General features: G+C 42.2%; 2 protein-coding genes across 3 annotated transcripts; both read right to left on the reverse strand.

Annotated features, from left to right (window-relative positions):
• Positions 1-668: 668 nt before the first annotated feature.
• Positions 669-3,518, reverse strand: LOC110986619 (carbohydrate sulfotransferase 11-like). Its single transcript, XM_022248636.2, has 3 exons — positions 3,309-3,518; positions 3,039-3,118; positions 669-2,342 (listed from the first exon to the last, which is right to left on the reverse strand). The coding sequence occupies exons 1-3, from the start codon at positions 3,442-3,444 to the stop codon at positions 1,410-1,412; spliced, it is 1,149 nt and encodes a 382-aa protein (XP_022104328.2). The 5' UTR covers positions 3,445-3,518; the 3' UTR covers positions 669-1,409.
• A 4,148-nt stretch (positions 3,519-7,666) lies between these two features.
• Positions 7,667-19,893, reverse strand: LOC110985972 (carbohydrate sulfotransferase 13-like). Of its 2 annotated transcripts, none has more exons than XM_022247512.2 (4): positions 18,217-19,893; positions 16,094-16,329; positions 10,753-10,841; positions 7,667-10,529 (listed from the first exon to the last, which is right to left on the reverse strand). In XM_022247512.2, the coding sequence occupies exons 2-4, from the start codon at positions 16,221-16,223 to the stop codon at positions 9,612-9,614; spliced, it is 1,137 nt and encodes a 378-aa protein (XP_022103204.1). In that variant the 5' UTR covers positions 16,224-16,329; positions 18,217-19,893; the 3' UTR covers positions 7,667-9,611. The 2 variants fall into 2 exon arrangements, with proteins under 2 accessions (XP_022103204.1, XP_022103213.1); XM_022247521.2 differs by lacking the exon at positions 18,217-19,893 and adding an exon at positions 17,803-18,194.
• Between the last annotated feature and the right edge of the window lie 66 nt (positions 19,894-19,959).

Raw genomic sequence — 19,959 nt, forward strand, 5'->3', positions numbered from 1 at the left:
TTTCCCGAAAATATGATGCAAAATGTCCATTTTAAGCATAAATTGTCAACTGGCGGTATTTATAACTCGCTTTGTTTTAAGGAGGGCGTGTTTAGCTTGATGATGGTTTTATTTCATATTATATACTTTTGGCCATCCCGAAATAGGCCTATGCCCCGTGTAAATACAAGCACTCAAAATTGAATTTGTGCCACTTTCTAGTCGGATCACCAGAATTGTAACTGAAATAAAAAACCCGGCCTATTTCACCTGATTTCATTTGATTTCAAATAAGCTGCTGACAGCACCATGCACTGAAACATGCGGTGGAAATATATTTGATAATTCATTCGATTCCTCTAAAATTCGCAAAAATAACAAAGTTTGGTGGCTTTTTCGCCCAATCGCGCAAGCTTTAATTGACAAAATTATAGCTGCATTAGAAATAAAACGAAACGTACGTTTTGAACCGAGTGACATTATGATTTAAAACAATGATGTAGCGATCTAGACATTAGATCAGTTACCTGCGCTCTATTAAACGCCAGTGTCGTTCCTTGGGGGTTCGGGTTCGCTTCGTCACGGCGTCAACAAATATAAGCCAATAGGGGAACAGCACACGAGGAAGCACAGACTGTGCAGGCTGGCGTTGCTGGCTACACCTGTACATATACATCTATGACTATTCATGACTATTCATGAGGACAACCGCCACATTTATTTCATGCGAATTGCTGACCCTGTGTAAATAGGGTTTTTTAATTACCTTGCCATACGGCGCTCGAATATTTGAGCTGACCTCATAAATTCGCGTTTGTGTTTGCTTTCGCGCCTATACGAGTAGGCCTTTCATGTCAAATGAATCAGTCGGTCTGTCAGTCAGTCAATCAGTCTGTCAGTCAACTCAATTCAAGTACACTCATTCAACGCGCTACTTGTTGAGAAAGATACGTTTGCTTCTCATGATAAGGTTTTCACACAGAGACACTCATATCGCAGAGGTCCAGGCTTTCTTCATTATACGATAATCGTTACATCGATGTTTGTGACACCATTCTTGTGTGTCTTTGTTCCATGGTCTGCCCAATTCAGATGTGTACAGAACCAGTTTCGAGGGACTGACCTCGGCGTCTCTTCCAATTTTTATTTACTATGACCTGAACATAATTGACCATAACGGTTAAGTCCTGAGGCACATTGAAATTTGAATGGACTCAAGCAAGCCGGGTGATGACTGCTCGTGGAAATGACAGTCTTAGTCACGATGACGATGTCAAAAAGCTACTTCAAAATGTTGTCAGTGTTTTCATGAAGTGACCAAAAAACATCTGTGCCCAGTCAAATTGAATGAAATGGCCACCAAACCTCCTAATCGATTTCCCAAAGTTTTTCTTAAGTCCTTAAAACACCGACGACATAGGCCTAGTTGTTCAATCCATAATCAACTTGATTGGCGACGGTATGTCATAGCCGAACATGAAAAAATCCAGAAAGTACTTTTTGTAAACGGCAACAATGTCGTCTGTAGACAGCTGCGAATAGTATCGCTGCAGTGTGCTGTAACTTGAGCTATCCGTTGGGTTAGTGGTGAAGTTTGGGAACTTGACCGCGGGATCCACGCCAACGGCACGTAGTATCTTGTTAGCGTCCGTCTGCATGGATTCGTAGTGACCGATCCAGTCGTATTCGATGGCGCACGGGTGGCACAGTCTATATACCTCCATCCAGTGCTCGTTGCGACTATTGTGGACGCCTGAGTCCAAGGACTCGCCAACGAATCGAGCGAACTCGGGGAACGAGACGTTCAGCGTGCCGTCCGATCTCCGTTTGCCTCCAGGCAGCGCCTCGGTTTGATCGCTGCTGCTGTACCGAATGATGCGCTCGCTCCATATCCTACGGAACACCGTGCTGGCTGGATAGTCGTTCTGGAACTTATCCTGGTATGCCGACAGGATCCTCTCAAAGGGGTTTCGGACGAAAAGAAACTTCTTGTAAGAAGCCAAGACCTTCGTGACCTCTTCCAACGTAAAGGAGTTGAGGTTACGGATGAAAACGTTTGTTAAGTTGTGCGTCTTCTTTTGGCCCACTTCGTCCGTCGAGTTGACTTTCCCCTCGAGGAAAAGAACCAGCCGCTTCCAGCTAGTCGTGCCGACCTTTGGGACATAACAGTAGACCGTCTTCAGGGAATCAACAACTAACAAGAACTTGAGCAGATGATCATCGTGTGCCTTGGTCAAATTGTATACCAGTCTAGGGTAGATACCTTTGGATCGCTTGCGAACGGCCTGGCAAGTGTCTGATACGAGTTTCTTACGGAATGCCTGCTCGTCTTCCCAGGTTTTAGAACGATTGGATCCTGACAGCTGTGGGAATAGATTCAAAGAGCATTCAAATGCGGTGTTAGCCATATTTGCTGCTGTCACGGCTGTATGATATGCCTGTCATGTTGCAGTGGGCTTTGTGAGTTGTGTGAAGCAAAACAACAGAACACGCCACCCTTCTTAAAATATAGCTTTAACGTGCAATTTCTATGAACTCTCTTTTGGATATGCATGTGATGGGGATTATGACCTGGGTCAACCTCGTGCCCATGGATCGAACAGTACAGATCTTGGCGCTCTCTCATCCTATTATTTGGGATTGAATGTTTTGCACGTCCCAAAATCCTGAATAGAGGCCCGGCAGAGAATTTACGCACGTATGGGAAATTGCATGCTACCCCAAGCAGCCGCGCGTTATTCCACGCCATAGCGATAACTTGGGGACACCGCCCTCAAATGTGCAAAACAGCTCGATGCTCCTTTGAGTCCCCAAAAGGTTAATGCGGTGAGAAGGGGACTAGACCTGAACCATTCGCTTGATGAAAACAGACGATTTGTCACAATTGTTTTAGGATTTATTAAAGAGTGGAAACTTGTTTAGATTGAGTAATGGAAGAGTAGCCCTTTCCTGAACCAATAATGACCAATAAAAAGTATAAGCTTTTTACTAATAGGCTGCATCCTGTCCATCCATATTTCTCCACATTTTACACAAAAATAGTTCTCTACCGTACTCACACCAACGCTGAAAAGTTGTCTACGGCTCATGAAGTCAAATGTATCTCTATTCGTGCCCTTTCCTAGACTGCCGAATCGTCCTGTAACATGGAACAAAATTCGTCAAACTGAAGCGTGAAAAAACCACGGATGCCAGACACACAATAAACACAGCACGCATACTCATGGTCCAAACAAGATCTATAGGCACTATGGACTCCATAGAAACGTTCCCAATGGAAGAACCGTCAAAATTGTCGCTAACTTGGGAAAACTCAAATTTGCACGTACCTGAGTATGCGTAGTAGCTGTCGTACGGCTGCATGATGAAGAGCGCAACAGCAACGAGCGCCAGGCACAAGCAGCAGACGAATATTCGTTTGTTACTGACCATTCTGCTTAACCGCCTCGTCGGCTGGCAAACCATTGACCCTTCTTGCTCTAAGTCGATACTATACTTTCATTAAAAAAAATCCATTTTGTCAGACAATAATGCCTGGAAATTTTGCTGCGCCACAAGTAGAGTTCAGTCAAAATAAATGACCAAACTGAGGGGATGAAAATCGTGCCGTATCGATTCACCCAGAATTTAACACGTAGCCCGTAACAGACCCGAGTCCAGCGATTACACGTCAGTTTGTGCTCGTGTTGCATTGTTTGCTGATTTTTTAGCCATTACTATGCTAATTTACTAGAATGTATAGGTCTCAGAGAATGCCTACAACGAACCCTATGTTTCAAGAACCGAAGTCACCCAAATGGCGGCTGCCTAGGATGCAGCGTTTAGTCGATGATGAGTCATATCCGCTAGATGAAAAGTTTCCTCGAGCATTCTGACCTCAAGTAATAGTCCGACAGCTTGGCCCAACGCTGTGAGTGATTACGGAAACGCAAAGGTTTGTGGGCTAAACCCAGCTGAATAGGTCTATGATGTACCACACACGGTTTGTAGTTCTTGGAGAGTAATCTCCCAATTTACTCACAATAACTAAGCTTGACTTTCATAACTTTAAAAGTTGTCTAACTCTAACATAAAATGGGTCGCAAATTTATTCAACGCCAGATCTAGAACCAAGTTCTTGGGGGCGGGGGCACATATTTTCGGGAAGGCGATGTGGGAATTTCTGTATGCAACCTTCTATGGCCTCCCTGGAAGGCGAAGATTAATTTGCAGTTTTGTTTACATGATCTGGAAAGTAAATGAAGGACCCAAAAATAGTCTTTTCTCTTTACCATGTATTTAAAAAAGTCCTAAGGGTGTGGCCCGTTTCTTTTCCTCATCCGACCAGCTAATGAACATGTATACTACACATGATTGTAAATATATACAGGTACATGTATATGTACATGCAATACACTCGTGTATGCATTTTAATCATCTGGGGCCTGTTTGTTTTCACGTATGAATTAAGCGGGTTCTGGTGTCAGTGAACCAACGGCGGATTACTCGCCTTGATGTCCATATTCGTGTTTTGCGAACACTGGAGTACTCTTTGGATTCTTGCAGGCATTTTCTTCTAAAAGAAGTCAAAGGTCATAGATTGTTTTGCATGACATTATGCTTAAATTTTTAACTTTTTGAAATTTGCAAAAATGCAATTTTTTAGGCCAGGAGTTTTATTATGAGATAAAAATCATCTTCGTCTGACATAACCAGGCATACAGGCTAAAAATTACAGTACACATCAGTTAACTGGCAAATGGAATGATCCTAAACATTACAGTTCGGGTCATTGATGTTTTTACATGAGTGAACAATTTCGGCAAAGTTCAGTGACTGAAATCTGTGTGATTGACCCAGTAAAGTGTTTAATTTGACCCTTGATTTTTCCTTTCTTCTTTTTTTTCCAAAAGAGAGACGACCGTCTACAAGATGTCAAAACGTGCAAAAAGCTCATCAGTAAATGGCTCATAACTGGAGGATTGATTTGCCATGTTCTCAAGGAAGTAGTCATATGCTAGCCACGCCCAGCAACACTGTCGGCCCCGGAGAATAATTTAACACCTCTGGTCGCGCCTTCTGGTGTCAAGAGGCCGGGGTGTTCAACCACAAATTAGTGAATGTGGATGTTGGTGCTTTAAGGGCAGGCAATGACCCATGCAGTTGCTGTATAGCGTGACCGCAGAACCCACGACTGAGTTAGACTTTAACTGTACAAACACGAAAGATGAGCCATTGTGAACAATTGAATACCCGACCTTATCCGAATGAAAATTTGACATAACATTAAGATTTCAGGTCAGGGGAGTACAAAGTAACGAGGATAGGAATGAGTAAGGAAAACATTTTACTTACGAGAGTAGGGAATGAAGAATGACTAGGACAAGTAAACTGAGTCGAGTGAATATATAAGAAGAATGAGTAAGGAGAACAAATTACTCTGAGTAATGAGAAAGGACTAGGCCTATAGGAAAGGCAGCTGCGTCAGGTGAGTAGTAACGAGGAATGAGTAAGGAAAGAAAATTAGTCAGGGGAGCTGGCAAGGAGAAAAGACAATCGGAAAAACCCGGAGAGTGAGTACTGCTCGCTGTACGTGTGCATGTATATGCAAAAGCCTCTCCGCGGGATTTCCCACTATGAACATCCCCACTGATGTTCTTGTAGTTGAGAAGTCCCTCGTGAATATGAACTAGTAGTGATTTCAGTCGTCTGTCGTCTAAAGTGCATCCACAATATCATGCAAGGCTATAGGATGTCACATATAATATGCAGTGTGACGTGACAGGAGGGACACGTCAACCTGTCTCCCCCAAGACCCGCCGAGATGCAAAATGAAACACGCATGCAGTGGTGTGTATTCCAAGTAGAGAATGTCAGATAATAAGGAGGAGGTTCTGGTGTTGCGTCTGCATTCATTCGGCTGATTTTGTTATTTAATGCACTTTTCGACTTTTTGTAACTCCTTGAAACTAGAAGAGAGCTTGAACCTCATCTCATAAGGACCGATAAATAGAGAAGCGACGGGGTGTCAGAGGTCAAGCCGAAACAATTGGAAACTTGAAGCAAAGGGATTTCAAACGCCGATTATACACGCAACTTTCCACAATGATTAACTTCTACATTGTGTATGAGGCTGCCCAGTTCCCTCTCCTACACATTTTGAATTTCTCACATCCCGATGATTTTCAGCACTTTTTTACTGGACGAACCACCCCCGATGAAAGTTTTCATGTTACTGGAAAGTAGACAGCAAGGGTGCTGCTATCCGCAGCAGAATTTCAAATTGTCCCTCACTCAGTGGCGTAGCCAGGATTTTACTAGTGGGGGGGGGGAAGCATCTTATGGGGGGCACCAGCTTTCAGTGGTGTAGTTTCTGGGGAGCGAGCTTGTGTTAGCCTTGTTCAATATCCATTCATCCATTTTTTAGTGAGGGGGGCACCTGGGGGTGCACCGGGAATTTGTGGGGGTGCCCCCCCCAGCTACGCCACTGCCTTCACGTAAAAAGACAGGCTTATCTTCCTAGTTCATTAATATGTAAACGATGTTATCACTTGGGGCTGAATTGTCCAATAAGCACTCTAGGCACTAGTTCCTAGTACATTATGGTACCGCTGTGATGCATGGATGCGTCGAGGGTGCTTTCTTTATGATTATTACTGGTGTATCATTGCAACCCCCATTGCATGTCTTTGTTCCGAAGGTATTCCAACACCAACTCATGAATACAAGCCTGAACGCAAAACCCTGCACGAACCCATGCGTAAATCCGGGGAACGAATGGGGAGTGTAATATCATATTCCCACATTTTTGTGGGGAGGGGGTTGGGATATTGAATCATCCTACCCCCCCCCACACTTTTTTTGTGATGAGCATAAACAATAAAGCGGACTGTGAAGAATTTACAGTATTTGCCAATGACAGAAATGTTTGCAATACATGTATCACTAAAGAGGGAAGCAATTTTTGAAAGCCTTAACTATGCCATTCTGATATACGATTGTTGCCATTCTAATATACGATTGTGCATGAATTTGATACACATTACAGATGCACATCTTTATCATTAACACCGCCCCCCATATAGTGTATATGGTGTTCCCCCCTTCAAATTTCCATGGCCAGGCAAGCCCCCTCCCCACTTTTCAGCTGTTAACAAGCAAACACTCTACATTTGTGCCCCAAAATGTGTCCGTCTAAAATAATTTTGAACAACATCAAAACCACAAAGCAACTTTTGAAAATGTTGATTGGTTAGATTCAAGCCCTAGGCCCCAAAGCCCCGTCAGTGCTGTCCATCTTCCTCACACGCCTGACTTCACGACACTCAGTTGATCAAAATAGCTATTTCGGACACAGAGGTCAACTGCAAAGAGGGAGGAAGCATTTTTTGCTGTCTTTTTCTGTTTTATGCACAACTGTTGCTCGTGTCTTTCACTGCAGTCTCCATTCCACGAAGTTGAACTCTTTAGCATAAAAACTGCTGTTTGCCGTGTGACTGACGTGAGAGTGAACAGGCAAACTGCAGACAGCCTAAATGTTGCCAACAATACCATCAATTTATACCAATTTTCAAGTGAAAAAATTTACACCTTTGCATGTTACAGTGCACAGCGCTGTCAGCATCTTCTTTGAAGTCAACCTGTAAAACCGAAGTGTGTTTTCATCTTTCAATGAGGTCTGGTGATTAGGCTAGAAAGAGGCACTAAATCAAGTTTGATTGTGTTTACTAGAGGATATCTCAGAATTGGTAAGAGCAAATGAGATGAAAAATAAGGCGCTATCAAGCAGTGTCCTCTTTAAAACCATGTCAGTTATTTGACGGTATTAATATACAGTGCACAAAATGCAGGCTTTCTCGCTGTGAACATCAACACACCGGTGATCTTTTTGCAGGGTTAGACGCCCCTCATGAGACGAACAAGTAGTGACCTCATGTGTCACCTCTCTCCATTACAGTGCATGCACAGTGTCATGTCGGGCTAAGATGTCACTTGAAATATGCAGCGTGACGTGACAGGAAATACACACCAATATGTCTCTTCCAAACTCTACCCAAGTGCGAACTGAAACACACATTGGTTATTTGTTAAAATCAAACATGAAGGACGCAGTCTCTTCCTAGTTCGGTTAAGGGCGGAAACAGAACAAAAGTTTCGGGGGCAAGACAAAAAATAGGGAATTTCATTTTTATTTGTTTATTTGTTTGTTTATTATTTTTAATTTTGGAGCTTTTTACACGCTTTGGGTTTGGAGCACAAGGAAAATGATATATATATTATCCCCGAAAGTCACATTTTGTAAATATAGGCCTAAGGAGATTATAATAAGATCACATCCAATCATGCTTCTCATTTACCAGATTTCAGTTTCTGAAGTGTATTTAATATCTTTGAAAACTTTGTAGTACTTTGGTCTTTACGAACGACGCATACGAAGTCACGTCGAGTCGGTTAATCAGATTTCTCCGACTTGTTCTCAGACAATTTTTGTGACATGTTCGAGGCAAGTGAAAATAAAGTATTGAAGACAGAGGTATCACAATGGACGATGACGGCACAGGAGCATTTTGCGCACACGTGCGAAATCTGCAAATGCAAGTTTCCATAACAGCATCTGTGTCTGTGAATAAAGACGCTCAATTCCCTCTTCTCCACATTTTCAATTTTTCATGATCTCACAATTTACAGTGCTGTATTACCGGACAAACCACTTCCGATGAAAATGTCCTCACGGTGCTTCTGGAAAGATGAGAGAAGCACCCGATCCCAGTACCCACCGCTACTTATAACTGTGATGGTAATATATTATGGTATGATGCAATACAGTGGCACACTTTTAAGTGAGGCTAGTCAGCGTCAAAAAAATTTGGAAGCAGAAAGCTCGAACAAGCCTCACTTGTAAGTGTGCCAACTGCATTGCATCATACGATAATATATTAGCACCACAGTTAGAGCATGGCTATGTAGCTGCAAAGGCCCCACTTATAAGTAGCTGTGGGTAGTCGGATCGGGTGCACCAAGTGTATACCCATGTTCCAAAGCACAGTTTCAAATTGGCCTGAAACATGCAAATCAAACCCAACGAGCAAACCAAAAACATTTCATTTCTCAGCTTATTTGGGAAACGAGATTTTCTCAAAGTGTGAGAGTCCCCCCTCTCTCCGAGTCACTGATTGTACTTGGTGCTGACGGAACAAGAGGGAAAAAATGGAGGATGTATCCCAATGTACAAAGGGTCCCGCGGCAAGTTTAAACAAGTTACATGTTTTTCATCCACTAGATAGTTTTGCGCAAATATTAATTGTTCACTTCTACGTACCAATGCATATTTTGGCAAGCACTGTTTTGTTTTTTATTTATTTATTTTTAAGTTGGTTAGATTGCACTAGAATTAACAAACGGTTGTAGTATTGTGCTAAATATACGCTGAAAAATATCGGACTTCTAAACAACCTTGTACATACAAATGGAAGCATAGATGTTGGTTGCAAACCACAGTGATCGACAAATTGTGATGTCTAACTCAAACACGTGTTACATGTAGTCCAAATGCCATGCACTGGGTGTTATGATTGCACGTAAATTGATTTGGATAAGAACATGACTGCATAGTTCTTCCTACAGATGCCTCGTGAACATTTCAATTCGTCCATTCATTGTGGAGAATTCTTTGCAGGGACGACTGATGGCAATGTGTAGCCAAACAGCTCAAAGTCGATGAGGTAACGGTCGAGAAGTGCCTTGATGTCGCCTGGCAGCAGATTTGCAAAATACCTTGCCAGGTATTGCTCGTCAGAGCTGTTGGTAGGGTTGGTTGACTTTGGATATGACACTTTTGTGTCAAGGCCTTTGAGATTTAAGAGGAAATCGGCATCTTCGTGCAAAGTGGAGAAATTCCCGACGATATCATAGCTAACCGCACAAGGGTGACATATGCGGTACATCTGGTTCCAGTGTTCCGTGGGATCGTCGCCACGGAACGAGTTGGCCGGATCACCCAAGTATCGGGCGAACTGTGCAAAAGACACGTTCAGCGTGCCGTCGGATCGCCGTGAAGGGTGACGATGTCTTGGGTCGTCGTATGTCGAGATCAATGGTCCGTACTTCCTCCTGAAGCTCGTGCTGGCAGGATAGTCCATCAAGAACTTGTCCCGGTAGCCGGACAGGATGCGTTCGAACGGGTGCCGTGCAAACATGAACGTGGTGTAATTGTCAAGACGCTCTTTGGCCGCTTGCAGTGAATACCCGGCTAGCGTTCGAATGTGCTTCTGTGCAATAACGTGCGTTTCCGACTGTGTGGACTGGTTTGTTCCTCCTATAGCGCCGCCGAGTACGAGAAGCACGCGCTTCCAGTTCGTGCACCCGACCTTTGGGATGTAACAGTAGATCAATCTGTGCGAATCCGACACCAAGAAATGATTCATAGTACGCAGTAGTTGAGGAGTCAGGGTGTAACTGAGATCGTTCGCCCGCGCATCAGACGAATTTCTGTACGAATTGCATACAGTTGAGACACGTTTTTTCCTCCTCTGTTGTTCACGAAGCCATCTACACGTTGCATTACAAGGAGGCTGAAAAGTCAATGGAAATCGTATAAGTGACCAATTGGTTTGTGTAGACCCTTTCATATTTAGGCACCTTTTCTCCGTTTAATATCATTTGTATACATGTTTAGGGTGATTGTTTTAATTTGATGAGTGTAACGCAGAAATTATGACTGAACAATCTCCTTTATAACAACTGAAAAATCCATTTCGCTAGTAATCTTTACCTTCCTGAAAAGAAAAGTCTCACCTGTGACACCATCGCATGTTCATGCAGACGCGAGCTTATTAGCCTATGTGTGGTATTCGCTATCCGGTTCAAATGCATTGCCATAGGTCCTGGCGAGAGAGGAAAGAAACCAGATCAATATCAACCGAAGCCTCAGTCAATTTCTGTCTGAGTCCAGTCCAAATTCGAGTCCAGAAGGTCAAGTCTATACCAAGTCTGAGTCCAATCCGTAATTCCTGTTTCTGGTTTGTCAACGGTGAAATGATGATCCGACCGGCAGTCTAATGGAGAAAAAAATGAAAGTAAATATTTCATGTTTCACATGCGTGCACACTGAATATTCACGACTATACGTGCATGGTTAAATTTTGTTCTAGTTTTAACTTACAAATTGATTTCATAAAAAGGTATTTCTTATTTTTCCAACTTTGTGTCCATTAAGTTTTAACATTATGCAAAATAAGTTTGAGACCCTTATGATTTTGGCAAAGACGTTATGACGAATTGTGCGGCATGGTTCGTGGCCAACATGAGCGATTATTACAAATGGTGCTCTCAATTTTCAAATCTGAAATTCATTGTGCAGCAAGCACATGATCGAAATTAAGATGTTTCTTGCAATATATACCGTGTGATTTACTTGGGACGAGAAACAGTATGAGACAAGCAGTACTTGTCAGAACAGAAAACAAAAAGCATTTCGTGGTAACAAGACTGACCTCAACTGTTAAAACTTTGGGTCTCCACACACGCTATCATATCCTGATTACACAGTTTATATTCAATCTAATGACTTATGAGACATCTGCAAACAACCACCAAAATGCCCCCATTTAAAAACATGTGCGACACTTGTTTGTCATCGCAGTGTGTAGAAAAACAATGAATATCCCAAACAAAAGGAAATTTCACTCTGCAAAAATAAAACATTCCAGCAATTATTGTGCACAAATCGCTGAAACATTGAGGTTCTCTCCCTAGCTGGAAGTACCTAACAGTTTTGCTCATGGACACAGGAATTCACATTAATAAATCATCAAAGTACTAAAAAATACCTTTAAAAATAGCAAACTGAAATTAAAAGCTGTGTAAAGTGACACACAATGTGCAGATTCGAGGATCGTAGTAAAAATGTCTTACATAGACCTTTTAACGCTCACTTCCATCTCGTCTTTTGTTCTTGTTATAACGCACTACTCACCATGCGTAACATATTGTTTCAATAAAAAGGCATTTCCATCAGTGCTGAAGATTTCTTCGAGTCTCTTGGGGATACTCTTTAACGCCTTTGATCTTTATTTTTCTTTGATTGGCAAAGAGTCGAAAATAATGATGAGACAACGTTCCAGTGATGTTTTTCAAGTCAAATGAGCACACTGTAAATAAATAAACCATGCTTACTTTGTAGAGAAGCTGGGTTTCTGTTTTGTCTTTATTATGCACGGCAGTAATTCAGTCAAAAAGGCCTACGGCTGGCGGGACTCTTGACGCGGTGTTGGTATCCGTCATCACGCGCGGTTGGCCGCAGAGCACCCAACCACGTACTTATGGTGTGACCTTCCCATTTATGACTCGCCTTCAGAAACATCTGCGCAAAGCATTACCTCAAGTAATTAACCTGAATCATTGATAGCCTATCGTTCAACATCAAGCGTAACTGCACTCTCGTGGACCACGGTTCGGTACTACCATGACACTACCTTCCTGCAGGCGAGGACAAAATGGCCGACACTCAAGCGACACTTCAAGTCTGTGTGAAGCATGTTGAATAAGGGTAAGGAGAAAGGATCTATATGTACATGATATTACAAGCACTGAGCCGTGATTTGCAAATGAGCAGACTTTTAGAGACACCCATAGCGTTCAAGATGGAGCCATTTTTCCGAAATAGATACTTTTGGGGGGAAAGATTTATAAATCAGAGGTTGATACTCACGAAACATTTGACATTCTCGAGGAGATTCCATTTCCTGAGTGTACAGCTGTTTCACGGTTTAAATTGTTCTGATTTCCCTACGTAAGACGATCTAAAGTAATAAATACATGGCCAAAAGCGACACGTCTGGATTGCAGCCAGTTGAGCCGGGCATGGTCAACTGTCCCTTTAAAACGACAACCAACGTGTAAAGCGCCCAAGCTATCACCGGCATCATACACGAGCTGTTCGGCAAATATAGAGCTGACAGTTTGCCATTTGGTTGTCATAATTATTTAGCGCCTCTCTGGAGCAGAAACACCAGGGTCCATTTCCTACATCTCATGAGAGCACGCAAGCGACCAGGCCACGGGACTGCTTAGGCGTGGGCTAACAAACCACTCGCGAGTTATTGCCATGATTAATTTATGCACAGTTTATGCAACGTGTTTCCTTAAAAGTACAAATTGCACAGATCTTTGCAGTGCGTATGTTTTGCTGCAACCCTTGAAAAGTCCATCTTTGTGATTTAATGAATCTTAATGTCAGTTTTTATAGTTTGGTGCTTTTTTAGAGTTTATTTTAATCGAATTCCATATTTATGAATAAAGTATATGTCATTCCAGAGAGAAACCTTCTATATTTCATTGATTTGTGCACAAAAGCTGCTAGATCTTTGAAATGTTGCTCTTTTAACTTTCCTTTTCTTTGATGATTAATTTCAACAAAGACAACGGGATAACGAGCAACCTGTCTCAGAAATGTTTTCTATGAGGAAAATGTAGTTACATAATAAGCGTTTTTTAAGAAAACCTTATCACTTGAACCCTTTAAAGGCAGTCGAAAACACGGTTGGGAGGAGCCGATAGATATCAGCAAAGCTTCAATCTGAAAACGGGGGAGATTCTTTAAGCCAGCCGCTTTACCGTTCGAGTTCCTTCGGTACAACCAACACAAAATCATGTTAATGGACGTTAATCCTGAGTGAGCCATTCATAATCTTGTCCCTCATATCTTTGCTCTAAATTGCTAATTGTTGTATAAAATGATATCAGACTATTTTAGGACTTTAGTGGGTTCCCCTAATTCCTTTCTTTTTGGGTAAATCTTGTATAAAAACACTGACGTCTATGTACTTTTTATCACAAATTTCAATCTGTTCCTCAGAGTAATTTGTCAGGAAACTTGATCACAAATTCACTGGTGCACTCAAGTTCAAAAATGGAAAGTTGACTTTTCTTCCCATTTCAACATGGCCGACTCAAGGATAAAGTTCATTGATTTAGTGTACGAATTATAGATCGTTCCCCCCCCCCAACGTTGTTTGGGAAACTTTGAGACGCTTGGTGGCGGCAGACACAACGGTCCTTTTGGTTGATGTGGGCATGCGCGTTCAGTTCTAGGCATGCACGTTAGTTCTGAGCACGCGCACAACTGCGAAAAAGGACCGGTCTGTTTGCCCCCACCATGCGTCTCAAAGAGCGTTTTTGAAACGAGTGGATTCGGCTTAGACTTTAGTTTCGCAGGTTTCAGCCATATTGAAGCAGTGTTCAAAACCACATATTCAAACTGGAGTCTCAGCCGCATCCACTCGTTTCGAAAACGCCCAAAGTCTCCCACTGAACAGCAAGCATTCTGTTGAAACCTAGCATTCTAGTCGGAGCTACCTTTCAATTCCTTCCTCCGTGCTTTCAAGAAGTCAGTATAGGGGACTTTGCTTGAGACCACTGCACTCACAGACATCACTCTTTGCATGCTCCCGCAATAGGCATACAGGGCCTCGATCTGGCAGCTTTACACAATAAATAAAGCTGGTTCAGTGATTCGCGTGGATGTTGCTTGGTAATTTTGCACGTGCTTAACTCTCATACCATGTGACAACATTTCAAAAAGCTGCGTCGACACGAATCTGAGGCGATGGTACAATTAAGTAAAACTGTCAGTTCAAGGCTCTGCATGCCTGTGGCGCCAGCATGCAAGGGCTCCGAGCAGGACCAAGAGAGGGTGCATTTTCCCAGCAAGTGTGGCTCCTTTGATTCGCTCATCGCCCGGCGCTCGAACAGCTGGGCGCCGGGAAGGGCTGATGGCCTTGCACAGATTTTAGTGAAAGAAATACGTCACACGGGGTCACAGCTAACGATGCGCAGAGCATTGTGGGTAAATTTCGATATCAATTCGATATTTTTTTATCTTTTTCTTCCTAATTTCTGAAAATATTCCACTACACTTTATTCGTTAATCCAAAATTGATCAAGATAACCGATGATTTGATCAGTGACACTTAGTGAGAAGACAAATCACCACACTGTGATTATTGTCCCAAGGCCATGTTTTTATCACAAATGTTTCGCCTTTGAGTTGTTGGTGGTGGTGTTTAGTTTGAGTTGGGGTTTGGTATTGGCTCAAAACTTTCTAACCAAAACATAAGGGTGGGGAGATGGTAAATAAACATGTGGGACGGTTAGTGTGCAAATCAATGCCACTCACTTTGTCAAGCCATTGCAGATTTTAAGGCCAGTTCATATTTGGCGCAAAACCCATGCGCCAATGAGAAGGGGAAATTGTGACGTCAAGTTGTACGAAATTTGCTGTTGACCGCATAAACTATTCGTTCGTATTCCTTGCGTTACCCCTACTGGATTGGAAACCATGGAAGACATCTCACAAGCAAAGTCACAAAAATGTTCTCGAATTCCTGCTTGAACTCTCTGATGTCTGAGAAGCCCTATATTTCTTCTCTTATGACATTTAAGAACGCTTAAGTCCTGAAGCTCTTGACCTCCTTTCTGTATACGTATTTTTAATTCCCACTTGTTTACATAAATTTGCTTTCTGTGCGACGTTTTAAACATCCATATATATAGTATAAATTTCGGCGTAAGATTACATGTACTTTATTTCATCATCAAATAAACTGCGAGTGCGGTTAAAGAAGGTGACCAAAATAATTAGGCTATTGGGTTGGTACGATTTCCACATAATTTTCTAGGCTGGGTAGAAACCTGGAAACAGCGTTTTTGTGCGTGTGTCGGCTCGATATTAATGCAAAGCAGTAGGCTGGTAATTGCAGAATATGACATGCTAATGCACGATACGAAATCGACTGATTTGGGTTGGGAAAACAGAAAATATTTCGTTGGGGGCTCCAGAGAATATTTTGTTGTTGTTTTTAATCAATATTTGAGTTTTCGTTTTGTCCAGGAGAGAATTGCGACCTCACTCAGTTTGAGGAAAAATTTAGCGGATTGTTGCAGAGAAAAAACATCACGAGAGTGGAAGGTAATCTGACCCGATTCGGATCAGAATGTCAAAGCAAAGATATTTGGAGAAAATAAAATCCATGTTGTCGATGAGAAAAAAATGTAACTAATGTTTGCATACTACATAAATCCCTGTCCACAAACTGGCTAAACGCAAAACTGAAAGGGAAAGAACCGTTTGACTCACCATTCATGTGCATAACTAGTCCGCCAATTAGTGCGAGGCCAAATAGTAATAGTAAGCACGGCAGACGGGGCGAATAAAGGCAGCAAGTCTTCCACTGAACTCGAGGAACAAACTCCGACAACGACGTCATGTTTGGAAGACAAAGATGGAGTTGACCTTAACTTCAGGATGCGTGCATCCGCTTTCTAGGGCACCGAAGACCTGTCCCTAACACGCACAAGAAGACCATGTGTAACCTAGAAAAATAGCACAGTGCGACCGAATGAGCAAAACTCGCAAACCTTGACACAAAAAAAAAATAAATAAATAAATAAATAACAATAGTGATAATAATACTAAAAATAATAAGGATCGGCAAGAAGTTGAGTCGCAGGATATTCACTAGAAAAGACAAAGGGAAACAAGAAGAGATTCAAATTAAGTTTTAAAAAAAGTGTTTTATTCTGGATGCCAAGAGAAACTGAACTGACAGTTGCACAAAAAAGGAAGTAGTAAAATTGGACAGTTTGCACAACCAAAAAGAAAAATAACAGAAGAAATTCCTTAAACGGTGAACCAAAAAAATAAATTACACACAAAATGGATAGACCAGACCAACTAGACCTTTAACAAAGACTTTCAAACGAGATTGTGTGACCCAATGCCTTTAAACACGACCTGTAATGAACTAGTGATTAACCAACACAGCACCCAGTAAATAGAAGCAAAAATTATCGTACTCAAGCTTAAGAAACCTGCAAAATACAACACACAAAGGAAAAAATAAAGTAAGGTAACTATATAAGCAAAATCCTGAAAAAGAAGGCATAATTGATCACTGAAGTTTTGAAACTTATAACTCATCCTGAACAAAACAGTAAAGCCAAGTGCTTTGCATGTGCTACCCATTTAGAAAACTTTATAGGTCACTACATTACTGCCACATGCATTGGAGACTAGCACAACACATGATGCATGGCTATGGTACAATCCACTGGGCTGAGATAAACAATCCAGCCTCATGTAAACATAAGGGCTAAACTCGTCCAAGTCAAACTGTCGGAATATACACAGCGAGCGAGGTAATACATGTATAGACTAATACACATTCATGTACTGAACAAAAAGCTGAGCAAAGTGAGCTGGGACAAGTTTACTTCAGTTCTGGTTAATGACTCGTAACCCCGGAAAGGAACAGGCAGGCCATGCCACATGGCTACGAAAATGGCCACATACACTGTTCACTGGACATACCGGTATACATTGTAGGGAATGAAGTAAGACTACTGTGAGTTGCCAAAATGATACAACTACATCTGTACATGTCGGTCTCGACTAAAGTTGCAATAAGCTTGACTTAGGTAGAAAAAATCATTAGCATGAAAAACGCACTTTAATACTGTGGTTAATGATTACTCTTCTAAGGAACTTCTGCTTTAGAATTTCATACGGTTCACTGATGTACAAATTACCGCTGTACAATTCCAAAAAACTGTGCCAAGAAAAGCAACGGAAAGCCATGGGCTAAACGTTCATATTGTACATTAAAGATGTGGTGATCAAGCCCAAGCATTTTAAAACAAGACATAGTACTTAAGCCGTATAATGAAAGTCTATTCAAAGAAAGTTTTCAAAACTATTCCTCAAGATCATAAGTGACATGCGTGGCCAAAAAATACAGACTGCAATACAAGGAAATTATAAGAATATTAAAATCAATGCAAACTTACCAAGCCCTCGGCAGACCAAATCTTCAGGCAGCTACATGTACATGAAAACTTGTTATAAATATAGGACAGGAGACACAGTGAGCTAGGCGTTCTCCCTCTGGCTGCTGGTCTGTGTCTGCCCCATGCTCTAACCATGGAGGAAGGAACACATTGTGTTCCTTCCTCCATGCTCTAACACAACTAGTATCTAAAAGCTACAGTGTTAATTCTAGGGATTATCAGACAGGGGAAACACTACTATGAAAGTCAGGGCAAGTAAAAAAAGGGAAGGACTGTTATCTGGTCGGGGACCACTCCTATAACGAATGGTTCTGGACAAACTAAATATTTTTGAGTCCCCTTGCAGTACTCTCACTTAGTGTGCTCAAGTCAAGTTCAAGTTAAGTTAGATCGGGTGGAGTTTGTGATACATACCGTATAGTGGTACTTGCGATCTCCAAACGTCAATTACCACCGTTAAACGTTCCAAATTAAGAAATGTTGCATGGCTTATGACACTGTAGGCCCTACTGTGGGTGCGTCAGAACATGGAGCAAACGTCTCACATGATGCACACAGTCGTGACGTGGCTGCCGTCGATGGCAAGTGCTGCAACCTCATACACCCGCCAGCCGAACGACTGAGCACAGAGTACATGTACATGAACGGTGCGTGAAACTGCACCGTAGGCAGCTTGCCAGTCTCGTCAACTCACCGTGAATTTCGAGTTCAAGGTTCATCAATGTTCTAACACTGTATTTCCGTACTTGAGAGGAACATGGAGGAAAGAAGATCGACCATAACCGCTGGGCCTATAAGACTGCTTTCCGATACTGCATAGGGCCTATTAAAATAATGTGCACCTGTTCACAACTTCAGTATCAGCATGCATGGGGGGAATCAAAATTTCCTTTTTTATTCCTGCACTCCAGGCACGGCAGCGCGACACAGACAGTGTTGCAGAGGTCACTGCAGTAATTTGACTCTCGTCTTCCAGGCCGGACCGGTTTTTTCCACATTCGGCTTCGGTAGGGCAAGGACACAGAGAGCTTCCTGTTATGTACATGTATTATAAATCTTTTCTGCGTAATAATTTATGAATGTATCCACCAATGTGCAATGATTAGTTTCATACCACACAGGCCTAATCTGTGTTCTGTGATAATACACGGTATATACTGGAAACCTTATTAACATGCGATGTTCATCAGTCGATTGTGTTGCATAACACCTCCATACAGTCTCTGTCCTTTACTGTTTGAGAGTGTTTGTTCTTTACTCTGGACGGGGAGGAACACGGAGGAATAAGCACTACCCATGTAGCGTACCGGTCCATTATGAACAGGGGACTAAAGATCAATACAAGGAAAATCTTCTGTCAACAGCGCAGACCAAGTCGCTGGGATGGCTCATTTTTTGATCACCTAGCAGGCCAACGGCAACCGCGCGCAAATGGTTAGGCTACTTCCGATTGACGGAAGTTCGAACAGGTACAGTGGCGCAACGACGCGGGGATCGTCATTCCCCCCTCCCCACGGTTCACCCAATTGAACTTTGGAAATAAACACAACCTGTGTTACAAGTCACAGTGTATTTGTTTTGAGTGACCCCGGGGAAGAAGTATGCACGGTCGGATAATTTCAGTACGTCCCAAAGGGCCCCGCCGATTTATTTCGTGAAGGTGTTGTTTTAATACCGGTAGCCCAACCTCGGCAGCCCTATCTCGGCCAACTTATCTAAGCTGCCAACATTTAATTTAGTTGTGTAGTTTAGTCATAATGCATCATCGAATCCAGTACTGAGCGTCGTCATAAAAAGTGGAATATCCGTCATAAAAAAACCACATTTGCTCTTCCATTTTATGAAGAGTAAGAATGATCGATGAAAACAATTTACCCTTCACCACAGATGCTGAGTGTCGCCCTTGTCCAAGTGGCGTGGCTACATCACAGGACTGTAAACCTCTTTCTTACTCAGAGATAAGGCTTAGAACTCGAACGCACTTGCACTTCTTCAAACAAGAACGTACGTGTTATAACTGGTATTTCACATATACACATGAATCATAGGGAGCGATTACCACGAAACACAGTAGAGCATTTTTTCAAGGTTTTGCGAGATTGATGGCAAGTAGGCCTAATAGCAAGAGACATTTTACTTTCCAGCCCGGTAAAATAT

The sequence above is a fragment of the Acanthaster planci genome, linkage group LG03 (genome assembly GCF_054643075.1).
Source record: "Acanthaster planci isolate LZ-2023a linkage group LG03, COTS_SCS, whole genome shotgun sequence".
Lineage (NCBI taxonomy): Eukaryota > Metazoa > Echinodermata > Asteroidea > Valvatida > Acanthasteridae > Acanthaster > Acanthaster planci.

What these genes read in the sequence shown, in the direction of transcription:
- LOC110986619 (XM_022248636.2), bottom strand. Translation starts at nt 3,444, where the DNA reads ATGGTTTGCCAGCCGACGAGGCGGTTAAGCAGAATGGTCAGTAACAAA. An exon ending in CAGCTACTACGCATACTCAG is followed by an intron (nt 3,119 to 3,308) that starts GTACGTGCAAAT and finishes TCCATGTTACAG; the next exon opens with GACGATTCGGCAGTCTAGGA. An exon ending in GACAACTTTTCAGCGTTGGT is followed by an intron (nt 2,343 to 3,038) that starts GTGAGTACGGTA and finishes CTATTCCCACAG; the next exon opens with CTGTCAGGATCCAATCGTTC.
- LOC110985972 (XM_022247512.2), bottom strand. Translation starts at nt 16,223, where the DNA reads ATGACGTCGTTGTCGGAGTTTGTTCCTCGAGTTCAGTGGAAGACTTGC. An exon ending in ACTAGTTATGCACATGAATG is followed by an intron (nt 10,842 to 16,093) that starts GTGAGTCAAACG and finishes CTCTCTCGCCAG; the next exon opens with GACCTATGGCAATGCATTTG. An exon ending in AACATGCGATGGTGTCACAG is followed by an intron (nt 10,530 to 10,752) that starts GTGAGACTTTTC and finishes TTGACTTTTCAG; the next exon opens with CCTCCTTGTAATGCAACGTG.